Here is a 13,189-nt window from a genome sequence, read left to right on the forward strand (position 1 = left end):
AATTTAAAATTGTTGTTCTGAAATGATTTGATGGACAAACACACACAAATTCTATAATCATTCATTGATTTTTTTTAGCAAAATCATCTGCATTAAAAAATTACTATGGAAAAAAAGTTAAACCTTTTACAGTCTCTATAGGGACTTGAAAGCACAAAAACTTGTTTTCAAAAATAAACAAAACAGAAAAGAAAAACTTGTTCTGACCACATCATTGCTACTAAAACTGAACTGAAGTTAAAGTAAAAGTACCTAGCCAAAAATACTTGAGTGAAAGTACGAAAGTAAGAAACGCACTTAAATGCATTTCAATATTAAAAAGTAAAAAATAAATAAATGAATATATATATATATATATATATATATATATATATATATATATATATATATATATATATATATATATATATATACAAATATATATGTACATTTATATATGTACATTTATATACAAATATATATGTACATTTCACTGGAAACAAGTAAGAGACGTAATCATTTTGGTTTGTGTTATGCAAAAACTTTGCAAAGGATACATTTAAATAAAAATTAATTGTTTAAAAAAAGTTAAGCATGATTGATTTGCTTATTAGTTTAATTAAGATAAAGATAAATATTGTTTTATTTTTAAATCATTAAGGAAAGTTAAAACGACATATGTACTTCATACTTTTAAGTCTACATACAAAATAATGGTCCATCATTCACTATGCAGAAATGAATGCAGGACTAATAAGTAGTAGCCTACTACATTCAGCAACAACTATTAACTAATATAGAGAGAAAAAACTTTCTAATCAGTAGGTAATATTGAATTTAGGAGATCAAGTTTCACGAAATCATTATGATGGAGAATGAATAAAATAGAAGAATGAAACGAGTCAAAATGAATCTATTACATTCTGAACTCTGCTGCTTATAAACTCCTTACATAATTACTAAGAAAACAGACTGAACACTAAAACAAAATAACACACCTGAAAATATTAAAACTAAACATTAGGTAGGCCACTGGATTATTAAAACACTTACCAGAAATTGCAGATAATTAAATGTTGGACAAATCATATATTGAGTCTACTTGTGCTGTGCTGGAGGAACTGTGCTGTGTGAAGAAGCTCGATGATATTTGACTAATCACCTTGACATTTTACCCACTAGTGGATGTACCCATAAACATTTTGAAATCTATGCAAAGTATTATTATGCATAATGAACAACATATTAAAAGCAAGCAAATAGGACTCGTTTGATTAGTCTTTCCATGACACCGACAGCGCGATTTGATTATTGAGTCCAAAGTTTCAGTCTTTCTACGTATGGACTGCGTATAAATTACTCCTTTATTATAGTCCAATAATTTAACATTCAAATGTATTTATATTTTTACTACTTAGGACTGAAATTGACGTGTCTGTCATGTACACAGACTGTAAGGTCATGTCCACATGATGGCACTTCGCACCAGGACCGTTTAATTTGAGCTCACAGGGCGGAATTTCACTGACGGACGGATGTGAGTAACGGCGTATTATGTCCCTTGCTCTTTTATTTTTCTTCTGTCAGGCTGTTAGCTAATTCGTCTGGCACCTTTTGTAATCCTTTTGTCATTTGCGTTTGGTTGTTTATTTTTTATCAATACAATTATATACCATCATTTTCTATGCGACTTTTTCTTTTCACTGAGTACGTATTTTCCATCGATGGAAAACTAGCAGGTGATGCTAGCAGGCTAAAGCTAGCTGCATTTCTGTGACACACAGGTAATAAAACTATAACTTATTGTTTACATAACTATCATTAATTAAATTAGCCTCGACAACATTGTATTACTTAACTAATTTATTTTGTAATAAGTCTCAGAAAGAAATGATGCCACCCTATGTTAGTTGTTTGTTTACGTTAAGTAAGTTACAGCAATACTGATTTTTAAAGAGTTTACAGAAATGAATGCTTGGTTTCATAAAGATTTGAATAAGTTAATATGTTAGATACTTAGTATGTACTTGTACTTATTTACTATATTTTATGCATTTGAAAATGCATGAAAATGAAAATATGAAGTCACGTAACAAGGGTAGTCCTGCACCTGCAAAGTTCAGTTTTAACTCTATTCCAACACACCTGCATGTAATTTTCAAATAATCAATTAGGATGTTCCCGTGTCTTTGACTAGGGATGGAGCTAAACTCTGCAGGACAGTGGCTCTCCAGGAGCAGGGTTGGGTTCTCTTGCCATAAAGCCACTTATTTCAAGTGCCTATTACATTTTTTTTACAGACTCTGTACTGCAGGACCAGGATGAGGATGTTCTCAGTTTCACACAAAACGGCCTTTGTGGTCGATCACTGCCCGTACATGGCAGAGTCCAGCCGGCAGCTGATAGAATGTGACATGCTGACCAAAAGCCGTTCACAGGGCGTGATTCCTCTGGCTCCAGTTTCCAAATCTCTCTGGACATGTGCAATTGAGTGCTCCATGGAATACTGCCGGATCCTGTATGATGTTTATCCCACCAAGAAACTGGTGAGTGTATGGAAACAAGTGCTATTTATAGATATAGTCACTTGAATGAACTGTTTTGTATGGAAAATTCTTCAAAAATGCTTCTTCTGTGTTCCATGGTGGGAAAAAAGTAGGATATAAACTAGGAATGAATTGCGGTTTAGTACATAATAACAAATTACATTTCTGGTTCAATTATTTCTTTAATGTCTCTCAGGTGAACTACATTGTGAGCGATTCTGAGGTTCACATCTTGAACAGCTGGAAGCAGGAAGAACAGAACACGCATGAGGTAAAACAAACATCTGTCACTCTGCATGTCTATATCAAGCACCTTTCTTGTACAAGAGTTGCCTGAGCATTGTGTTGAATTAGTGTTAAGTGTATATCTGTGCTGTTTGTCAGCTGATGGCTGCCTTGGCGGCCGTTGGTCCTCCAAATCCTCGTCAGGATCCTGAATGCTGCAGTGTCTTGCATGGACTGGTGGCGGCTGTAGAATCGCTGTGTAAGATTACAGAATATCAGCATGAAACTCGGACTGCTCTCATGGATGTTGCTGACAGAGTGGCCAATAGGGGGAGAATTATCTGTCTTACCAATGCCAAAAGGTAAGCACTATGGCCCAGTTTCACAGACAGTGCTTAGATTAAGCCAGGATTAGGCCTTGGTTCAATTTAGGACATTTAAGAAGCTTTTATAAATGTGGCCTAGAAAAAAATACATTACTGGTGTGAATCTTGAGACAAAACAATGACTGACATATTTAAGATATGTCAGTGCAAGTTGCAGTTAAAACAGCTCATTTTAGTCTGGGACTAGGCTTAAGCCTTAATATATATTAGTCAAAATCTGCTAAATATTTACAACAGAATCTGTATTTTCATGAATTTAAATAAAGTAGTTTTTACAAGCTACAATGAAAGCAACCACTGCTTTTAAGGTAAAAAATTTTTTTGATTTTCTAAAGTAAATGATTTTGCAACAGATGAATGTAATATCTTTTTCAGAAGCATGTCAGGCTCTGAGTAACATGTAATTTATTTAAGCCACAAAATAAACTTAATTCCGTAAAATAAGTATGATGAAATATGCAATAAGCATTTTGAACATCTCCAGCACATTTATAATTACCCATTTCCTTGAAAACCCTCACTACTGGACGCTTTGAATGCATCATCGCTTCACGAGAAGAGGGAGCAAATGGTGGCCTGAGAGGCTTCAACATTTTGTCTGTCAGAGACGATAATGTGCACATGAAATAAAATTTGATCTTCACTTAAAGGGGGGGTGAAACACTCAGTTTTAGTCAGTGTCATGTCAATCTTGAGTACCTATAGAGTAGCATTGCATCCTGCATATCTCCGAAAAGTCTTTATTTTTTTTATAATTATATAAGAAAGATGCGCTGTTCCGAGTCTTTCCGAAAAAAGCCGAGCAGGTGGGGGCGTATCGTGTGAGCGGAGCTAAATAATGACGTGTGCTCGCTGCTGCTATTGTGTTGAGTCGAGTGCGTCGTAAAGCTGTGTCATCCCTAACAGTGGGAAAAAAACTTTATTCAAAATAAAAATATGGCTTTTAATCAGATACAGCCATACATCTATGATCCGGAATCAGACCCAGAGGCTGCAGTTGAACAGGAGCAGCAGCAAAAACGACTAGAGCAGGACGTCTCTATGTGGTACAAGTTATACACTAACTATATAATATGCTTAGCAGCTTGTGTTATTTACATATTTATACTTGAATTATATCGTCGTATTTTTGTCTTTGAAGGTGTACATGTGGGAAGTGCAGTTGTGCACGTGTGTTTGTGTGTTTACGCGTGGTTTGTGTAGACAGTAAGCGGACTGGTTTTGCACGGCAGGCTAAGTTAGTGTTTACATAGAAAGACACGGAATAGTAGCGCATTTGAATGAAGAAGCGTGCTTATTTAGTTCAACATATTTCCCCCCTCTTTGTGTATTGTTGTTTGGAGTGCTTTTACAATACACAAACATAAAGTTACACATATAGTGGCCAGCTAAACAAATGTACACGCACTACACATCGCATGCTCCATTGATCAATTAACTATACGTGATCATGTTTGGGCTACTTGATGAGCATAGGCAAAAACACAGACATTTGAAGCAGTCTTACTCACAGCCTGCGGTTACTAACGTTGGGACCTTTATCGTTGGGACTGCTCCATCCTTCAGCATTAGGCGATCGGAAAATCCTGTGTCGAGCTGGGCCTTGTTTATGAAACAGTCGGCACCGAAATGCAGCGAACAGATATAAACATTCGCGCAACTCAGTTGCTGATCCGGAAAAGCAAATTACATCCACTGTTGCCTTAACGCAGGGTTTTTGGGGAATCTGTGCAGGACTGTCTTGGTCTGGCATCCAAAAACGCACTTTTTTGGTGACATTATGTGCACATCACCTGTGCAGCATCCTACAAGCCAGCGCTTTGATGGGTGTAGGCTGTTGCTTTCGCTCTCTCCCTCTCTCTCTCTCACGCGCTTCCGGTAGAATTGCCCGTACGGCCCATACAAGGAAATTCCGCCCCCATTAACGTCAAAGGGGACGCATGATCTCAAAAAACTTGCCGAAACTTATGACTAACCGGAAGTAGTATTTTTGACAAAGAAATACTCCCATCAAACGTCCACCTTAACTTTTGAAACTTTGTCTATGTTTAGTATGGGATTCCAAGTCTTTAACAGTGTAAAAAGATCAGTATGCATGAAACAGCATTTCACCCTCCCTTTAATAAAATTGAATCAGCCCTGATCATCAGGGAACTGAGTGAAATATTTTACACTGCATGCTAAAGACAATAAATGCCAATCCAGTCAAAAAAATGTGCCATATAAATATAATTATTATTTATTTATTTTTAAAATGTAAATATTTTTCACGGTATTACTTTTTACTGCATTTTTATGTAAATAAATTAGACTTCTGTCTCTGTCTCTCCCTCTTAGTGACACTCATGTCAGAATGCTAGAGGACTGTGTGCTGGAAACCATTCAAGAGCAGAACAAACTGGCAGCAGGCTCTGACAGGTCAGTTCTGATTGAACTGCTCCAGTCACTTTTCTTCTCATATTAGCAGGCACAAATCCTTACTTGTTTTATTTATTTACTGTTCAGACTGATGCCGATTCAGCAGTGTGAGCTTGTGCTGGTCCACATCTACCCACAGGGTGATGACACTCTGGTCTCTGATCGGCAAAAGAAAGAGGTGAGGTAGCGTCTCGCTCTCTGCGCTAGTGCTAAATGAAAAGCAGTTCCATTTGGATATATATTACAATATAAATTACAATATATTACAAAAAATACTCTATAGAGAGTTCTGAAAAGATGAGAGATTTTTTTTAAAGTACCAGTGATTCCCAGCTCTACTTTTAAAGCATTCTGCTTTCATGTGTTAAAAATAACTATATTGGAAAATTGTTGTCACTATTGTGTAGTAATGTCTCTTTCTTTTCTCCGTGTGTGCAGCTCTCATCAGTGTTGAGCAGTGAGGTTCACAGTGTGCGAGCTGGACGCTATCTAGCCTGTAAACTGAATGTGCTGGTTCAGCAGCACTTTGATTTGGCTTCGACCACTATCACAAACATCCCTATGAAGGTCAGACTGACTGTCAAACAGCTTCCTCTCTGCCTGTCTCTCTCTTTCTCTCTTCATCACTTGTTTGCACTGTATCGGTTGCTTACACAGCTGCTGTTTTCATGGTTTATTGTTTGTTTTGCTAGCCTACATTAAATGTCTGTGAGCAGGTCAGTACTTTACAAGAGCTACTATTACTTATCCAGATCAAAACCCCACCCCCTCATCCAGCTCTTGCTAATCTCTGATTATTAATGGGAGCTTCAAAGATCTTAGATTTAATTAGGCTATAGTACTTTTAAATGCTTTTTCCTAAGCATAACTTAATACATTTGGATAACTTGTAATATTTACAGTCTAAAAAACATAAATTAAGGAAAGTATTTTTTTAATTATACATTAAATAGTATTCATTAATTTATTTAATGCTTGAAGTCAACATGAAATCAAAATGTACCTTATTTACTTTCCTAATGCAAATTTCTGGTCTTATTATGCATGGCTATTATACACATTATTACAAAAATATATGTTTAGCTTATTACATTTATACTACTCTGCCTTGAAATGACTTTATTTTTTTGATTTTACGTCACTTTTGGCTACTGTTGTAGGTAAATTGTAGACTTTTTAAAATCTTGTTGTCAATTTTGTAATTTGATATTGGTTGGCGTTTAATAACGATTGATTTTTTTTATTTTATTTTTTAGAAATAAAATGTCAAGAAGCTCTGGAGAAATATAAAGTCATATTAAATTATTCTGATTCAGATTCTTCTTAACGGTTCCATTAAGAATTTAGTACATTAAAGGAAGAAATAATTTTTTTATAGACTTGAACAGAATTCTTAGGTACATATCATTCTTGCAAAATAAGCGTTCACACGCACACTGTTTAATTTAATAATTAGTGATTCAGTAAATCACTCAGATTTGCTCTTTAACCATTCCGGCTGATTTATACATTTTTGATACACTGAACAAAACCAACTCGTTCATATCTGATTGATATTTATTTTTTTATGATCCAGTCAAATCTTAATGGATAAAAAAAGTACCCTTTTTGTCTTTTTGAACAATGTTTCACTTTAAAATTCATCACATCAGGAAAATTAAATGGGTTGAGAGCCATTTTATGTTGACTTTATCAGAATTATAAAGCATTAATGCTCTCCAAAGAATGTAGATTAGCACCCAGCTGGATGAACAATTGACCCTTTAGATCCCCTTTCAGCCCCGAGACTTATTCTCTTTTGGGGTGATTTTCTCTTTTGCTTTGCTATTGTCTATCTCTCTCTTCTTTCTGGGTGATGTCTTTTGCCCTGGCTGGGTGTGGCCGGATGTGAAGTGTGTTTTCTTGTTCTGGTCGCTTGTGTTTTTAAAAGCTGCAGGTCCCTGCAGACACACAGTAGTTTTAGGATGTGTGTTTGAGGCCAGTGACCCCAGGGATGAAACGTTCCGCTCCATGGAGTCCACCCGTCTCTGTTCTCCCAGTCTTTCTCCTCTCTTCTCCTGTTCTTTATGTGTGTAAGCTCTGTTTATTGCTTACAGCCTCTGATCTCCACAGCATATGAACCAGCTGGGAGACTCCGAGGCCTTTGTGGACATCAGATCTGTGAGGGCACAGTTATTTTATGATCTGTGCTCTTCAAACATGAAAGCAGCAGTAGATTGTGATGTGTTAGTGGTGTAGAGGCCCAGCTGCTGATGCGTATGTGTTTTTGTATGTGTGTGTGTATGTGTACATGTGTGAGAAGGAGGAGCAGCATGCTAACACTTCAGCAAATTACGACGTTGAGCTTCTGCACCATCGTGATGCACATATGGAATTTATTAAGAGTGGTGAGTGAAATCATTCCTTTGCATAAAAAATCCAAATTTCACTGCTATAAAGCATTTGGACATTAGACAATAGCAACTGTTCTCAACCCTTATGGTGCATTAAAAAATAATGCATACAATTATTCAAAATTTCACATTCCAGGTTAGTTTTGACCTGGTGGAATATGCAGACATTTCAAAGTTTCACATTAGACATTTCAAAGTTTCTTGTGAGTTGAGAATTAGCACTAGCTATAAACTCTATATGCTGCGCATCATTTGCAGTACTTGTATTGTAGCTATGTCTGTATGCATTGTCCCTGCTTAATAAACAAATAAAAAATAAAAAAATAAAAAACCATGTTATTAACACACTTAAAATTGAGAGAGACTTTGAAATGCCTTTTCAAAAAAATTATTTGAAGGATTTATTTGAAAATATTTATATTTATATTAAAATGTATATTATAAGAAGATAAATCACTGATTAAAGTATATTCAAATAATATAATTAAAAGGATAGTTTACTTAAAATGTTACTTAAGTTTCAGTTTCTCATGTGTAGGTGATTTGCACATGGCCGGCAGCACCAGCAGAGACAGCGGGCTGAAGGAAACGGTCACACTAAAATGGTGCACTCCACGCACCAACAGTGTAGGTAAGTGGAATGCTTGGACATGTTTTCCCCTTTCTGCCACATGACAATAATCTTTTTTCTTTTCTTTTTTTTGCAGAACTACATTACTGCACAGGGGCGTATCGCATTTCTCCAGTAGACGTTAACAGCCGGCCATCCTCCTGCCTCACCAACTTCCTGTTGAACGGTGTGTGTGTGTGCATAATCCCTCAGCCCCATCATGCATTTTTATTCTTATTCAATATCGCAAACAAAAATGAGAAGCAGGGATATTATACTATGGAAGTACATGCTTTATGGTATATTTTCCTTTTGTCTGGGTCTTCTCAGGTCGATCTGTGCTACTAGAGCAGCCCCGCAAGTCAGGATCAAAGGTCATCAGTCACATGTTGAGCAGCCATGGAGGAGAAATCTTTCTGCATGTCCTGAACAGCACACGCTCCACATTGGAGGACCCGCCCTCCATCAGCGAGGGCTGCGGTGGCCGAGTGACCGACTACCGCATCACTGTAAGTTCAACAAGCACCGTCTGACCTACTGACATATTGCATTCACATCATGTAGTGATTACCATAATTGCGAGTTTCCAAGTTGTAAAAAACATGTATGTCTTTGCCAAACTTGAAATTACAACTTGCTTTATAAACTAACAACTAAAATGGCAGAAGCTTCAACATTGTCATAAAGGAACATAGTAGTGGTGAAACATTTTGCAGTTCACAACAGTAAAGCCACAAATGGATCCAATTTGCTATGAGTATTGCCAACACATTTTAGGTTGTTAATACCTCAGCAGGAAATTGTCAGCTTGTAATTACAAAATGCATTACAATATGCAGTGTTAATGCAGGACAGAGTAAAACTGATTTAGACTTTTTTATATTACTTTTTAGGACTTCGGTGAGTTTATGCGTGAGAATCGTCTGACTCCGTTCCCGGATTCCATGGTAGATGCAGCAGGCAGAGCTCCAGTAGAGAGAGCCAAATCTCAACTAGAACGACACACACGCTACTGGCCAATGATCATCTCCCAGACTACCATCTTCAACATGCAGGCGGTGAGGGACACCATCTAAATCAGTGGTTCTCAATCAGGTAGCTGGAGCCAACTAGGGGCTCTCAGCAAACTTCCAAGTGTGCCGCAGGAAGACTTAATATAATTAATAAAATAACACATCAATGATTAATATAACATAATTAATATTATTATTAATCATTTTAAAGTAATATAAAAAGATTTTCTATGAAAATATAAAATGTATTTTAATTATCTAATTTAAAATGTAAAAAATAAATTGTCATATTTCTTTCCCCCTCAATAAGTAAGTGTTTTGTTTTTTTAAAGAACATTCAGTTTTTGAAACATGAAATCATAAAAAAAACTGTATTTGTGTATATATAGTTCTGTTAATATTATATTACGTAGGGGGCCTTTGACTATAGTGTTGGATAAGGGGGTCCTTCAAATCAAAAAGGTTGAATTTTAGGCTTAATTTTAGTTTTTGCATGCATATTGTATGCATGATCTGTGTGTCTCTTCTTGGATATTGTGGTCAACTTTGTGTGTATATTCCAGGTGGTACCGTTGGCTAACCTCATAGTGAAGGACACTTTAACAGATGAAGATGTGCTTACCTGTCAGAAGACCGTCTATAATCTTGTTGATATGGAGAGGAAGAGTGACCCTTTACCCATTTCAACTGTGGGCTCCAGAGGAAAAGGACCCAAACGGTGAGAATGTCACACCAGGTTTCGATTTTGTCTTGTGAGGCTCTATTCTAAAACCTAGGGAGCTGGCCTTGCTATCTACTACCTACATAGTCAGCCTTCTTATCACGTGAACTGAAATGGATATTTTATTTTAGCAGAAGCACATTGCTAAGTTTACAATGCTGGCTAAATAGTCTGCTCACTTGATTTTGAAACTGTGTTTGTGCATAAACTTTCAAAGTTGTATTAGTGAATGAATGTTTACTATGTATGTTGATGCTGATGTTTTATGTATATAGTGATGAGCAGTATCGGATAATGTGGAACGAGTTGGAGACATTAGTAAAGACTCATGTGGGCACCAGTGAGCGGCATCAGCGAGTGCTGGATTGTATCGTTGCTTGTCGGAGCAAACCACCCGAGGAGGAGGAAAGAAAAAAAAGGGGAAGGAAGAGAGAGGACAAAGAGGACAAAACTGAGAAAAATGGCAAAGACACAGAGGAGAAGGCCTGGACTACAGATTCTGAAAGGTTAGTGTTAATAAAAAAGATGCTGATGTTCACATTTACATCTGTCAAGCCGCAGGCCTGACAGGCCTAAATCTGACCAGGGATTTAGCTTTCTTCATTAATCTCCTGATATGCGTGTTTCTGATGTATCCTTTTTCTCCTCCAGGCTGAAGGGGGTAATGGAGCGAGAGAAGGACGAACAGAGCGAATGTGAAATCATCAAAGATTCACCGGACTCACCAGAGCCCCTAAACAAAAAACCACGTTTGGCTACAGAGGAGCAGCAGCCTCCAGAGAAATCTAAAGGTTAATTTTATGTTAGTTTTTTTTAGTAATCAGTGCTCTGTTGTTATGTAGTATTTAATATTAATAATAAATTAAATCGGTGGTAACACTTTACAATAAGGTTTAATTAGTTAACATCAGTTAATGTATTAACTAACATGAAATAACCATGAGCAATACATTTGTTACTTTTTATTAACGTTAGTTAATATAAAAATACAGCTGTTTATGGGTTGTTAACTAATGTTAACAAGATTTTAATGAAGTATTAGTACATTTTGAAATTAACATTAACAAATATTAATAAATCATTTATAAGTGCAGTTCATTAGTAGTTCATTTTAACTAATGTAGTTAACTAATGAACCATATTGTAAAGTGTTACCATTAAATCAATATATAAATATTAAATATACTATTATTGATTAAATTATTCATATTGGATTATTGGATAATATATTTTAACAATCCTTTTGAGAATTAAACATTTCATAGTGAACAGGATGTATGACTTTTGGTAAGTCTCAAATGCCCAAGAATGCATTGAGACTTTCAAAAAGCTGTCAAAAAGCTTTTCAAAAGCTTTACAAGATACTCTTGGGCAATGCGAGATATTATTCTAATAGAATACAAACACACACTGAGATGGACCTTTGTGTAGACCTACACAATGCTTTTAATCACCCTTTAACGAGAAGAAAACTAGCGAAGAAAGCGGCAGCTACGACAGCACTGTCCAGTTGAAAGCACGGCATCAATTTTATGGTCAGAATTAGCAGCTACAAGCCAAGTCAGAAAGATCATCATCCAAAGTGAATGAAAAGGCAAGTCAGAATGTGGTAAGACCAGGTACAGCTGCCAATCAGATCTAAGATGAGTAGAAACAGCTGTCAAATAAGGTCTCTTGTTTTGCAGGTCCGGTGTCTCTACTCACCCTTTGGACCAACAGAATAACTCAAGCCAACTCCAGGAAGCATCAGGAGTTTGCAGGAAGATTAAGTTCAGTGAATAACAAGGCTGAACTTTATCAACATCTAAAAGAAGAAAATGGGTGTGTTGTCCTCATTGTTTGTCTCACTGCCTACCGTTATCACATTAATCAGTCATTTTGCATTTACTCACTGTGTTTTCTTTATTAGGATGGATGTTCATGAGAATGGAAAAGCCACCAGATGATGTGTGGATCACGCCTCTTCTCATCTCTGCAGGATCATTGATTTGTTGAGAGGATGTGACGTGACCTTTGGCATGATATCAAATGATGTTTTTACCAGGATGCTGGTTTTGTGCCAGACAAAGAAGAGTAAGGCAATGTTTTATAAGGACACACTTTTTATATGCTTTAGTTTGTACAAAGAATCTGAAATATTCTGAAACAGAATAAAGAAACTTGTAAACGGTGTTAGTCCATGTTTGTATTTGGGTGTTGATGCTAATTTTCTTTGTCCAGGTTAATTCCTGTATATTTAATGTATGTTAAATTTACTTTTATGCATTTTGGCAGATGCTCAAGGTACATATTTTACATTTGATCAGTTCTTGCTTTCCCTGGGAATTGAACCCATGTCCTTGTCGTTGCTAGCGCCACGCCACGCTCATTTTTGAACTACAGGAAAGCTTAAACAATATGTTCAGAAAGAATATCTACCTACCTCTGGAAATATCAAGAGATGGCAAATCAGTAAACGAATGAGAAAAATACACACAACCTTATATAAACCCAAATGACACCCTCAGTCCCAGTGGTCCTCATCCAAGTGTATATTTCTGTGATATCCTGCCAAAAGTTATTTGACCACATGGAGGCTCTCTTGAGCACTCTTTGGATCTCTAAAATGACAAATGTGGCAAATATGGTCTCATGGACTTCATAGGCCTTGATAGCTACACTTCATTTGCAATTGCTTTCTTGCAGATTCACAATGGACCCATGAGTATGTGTTCCACAAACACGTAGGGTGACACGTTTGTCTTTTTAGTTTTCAGAAGGGTGCTGAAGTCCTTATGTGTGCCTTCTATGTGCACCTTAACCATTCTACCCGACAGTCAAAATGGCATTACGTCATGAAATCTGGCCTTTGAGGAAGACCACAAGGGTTCAGGGTGCCATTTTGGACAGGGCCATTGA

At 36.6% G+C, this 13,189-nt stretch overlaps 1 protein-coding gene across 1 annotated transcript; it reads left to right on the forward strand.

Moving 5' to 3' along the window:
• Positions 1 to 1,497: 1,497 nt before the first annotated feature.
• ints13 (integrator complex subunit 13) lies at positions 1,498 to 12,461 on the forward strand. The gene is made up of 17 exons (XM_067427010.1): positions 1,498 to 1,763; positions 2,280 to 2,525; positions 2,722 to 2,796; positions 2,910 to 3,112; positions 5,474 to 5,554; positions 5,642 to 5,732; positions 5,993 to 6,121; positions 7,857 to 7,941; positions 8,486 to 8,578; positions 8,655 to 8,744; positions 8,888 to 9,066; positions 9,451 to 9,615; positions 10,134 to 10,288; positions 10,567 to 10,797; positions 10,943 to 11,082; positions 11,977 to 12,112; positions 12,201 to 12,461. The coding sequence occupies exons 2-17, from the start codon at positions 2,301 to 2,303 to the stop codon at positions 12,235 to 12,237; spliced, it is 2,115 nt and encodes a 704-aa protein (XP_067283111.1). The 5' UTR covers positions 1,498 to 1,763; positions 2,280 to 2,300; the 3' UTR covers positions 12,238 to 12,461.
• The last annotated feature ends 728 nt before the right edge of the window (positions 12,462 to 13,189 follow it).

The sequence above is a fragment of the Pseudorasbora parva genome, chromosome 20, assembly GCF_024679245.1.
Source record: "Pseudorasbora parva isolate DD20220531a chromosome 20, ASM2467924v1, whole genome shotgun sequence".
NCBI classification, from domain to species: domain Eukaryota; kingdom Metazoa; phylum Chordata; class Actinopteri; order Cypriniformes; family Gobionidae; genus Pseudorasbora; species Pseudorasbora parva.

What these genes read in the sequence shown, in the direction of transcription:
- ints13 (XM_067427010.1), top strand. Translation starts at nt 2,301, where the DNA reads ATGAGGATGTTCTCAGTTTCACACAAAACGGCCTTTGTGGTCGATCAC. An exon ending in CTGATCGGCAAAAGAAAGAG is followed by an intron (nt 5,733 to 5,992) that starts GTGAGGTAGCGT and finishes CCGTGTGTGCAG; the next exon opens with CTCTCATCAGTGTTGAGCAG. An exon ending in TCACAAACATCCCTATGAAG is followed by an intron (nt 6,122 to 7,856) that starts GTCAGACTGACT and finishes ATGTGTGAGAAG; the next exon opens with GAGGAGCAGCATGCTAACAC.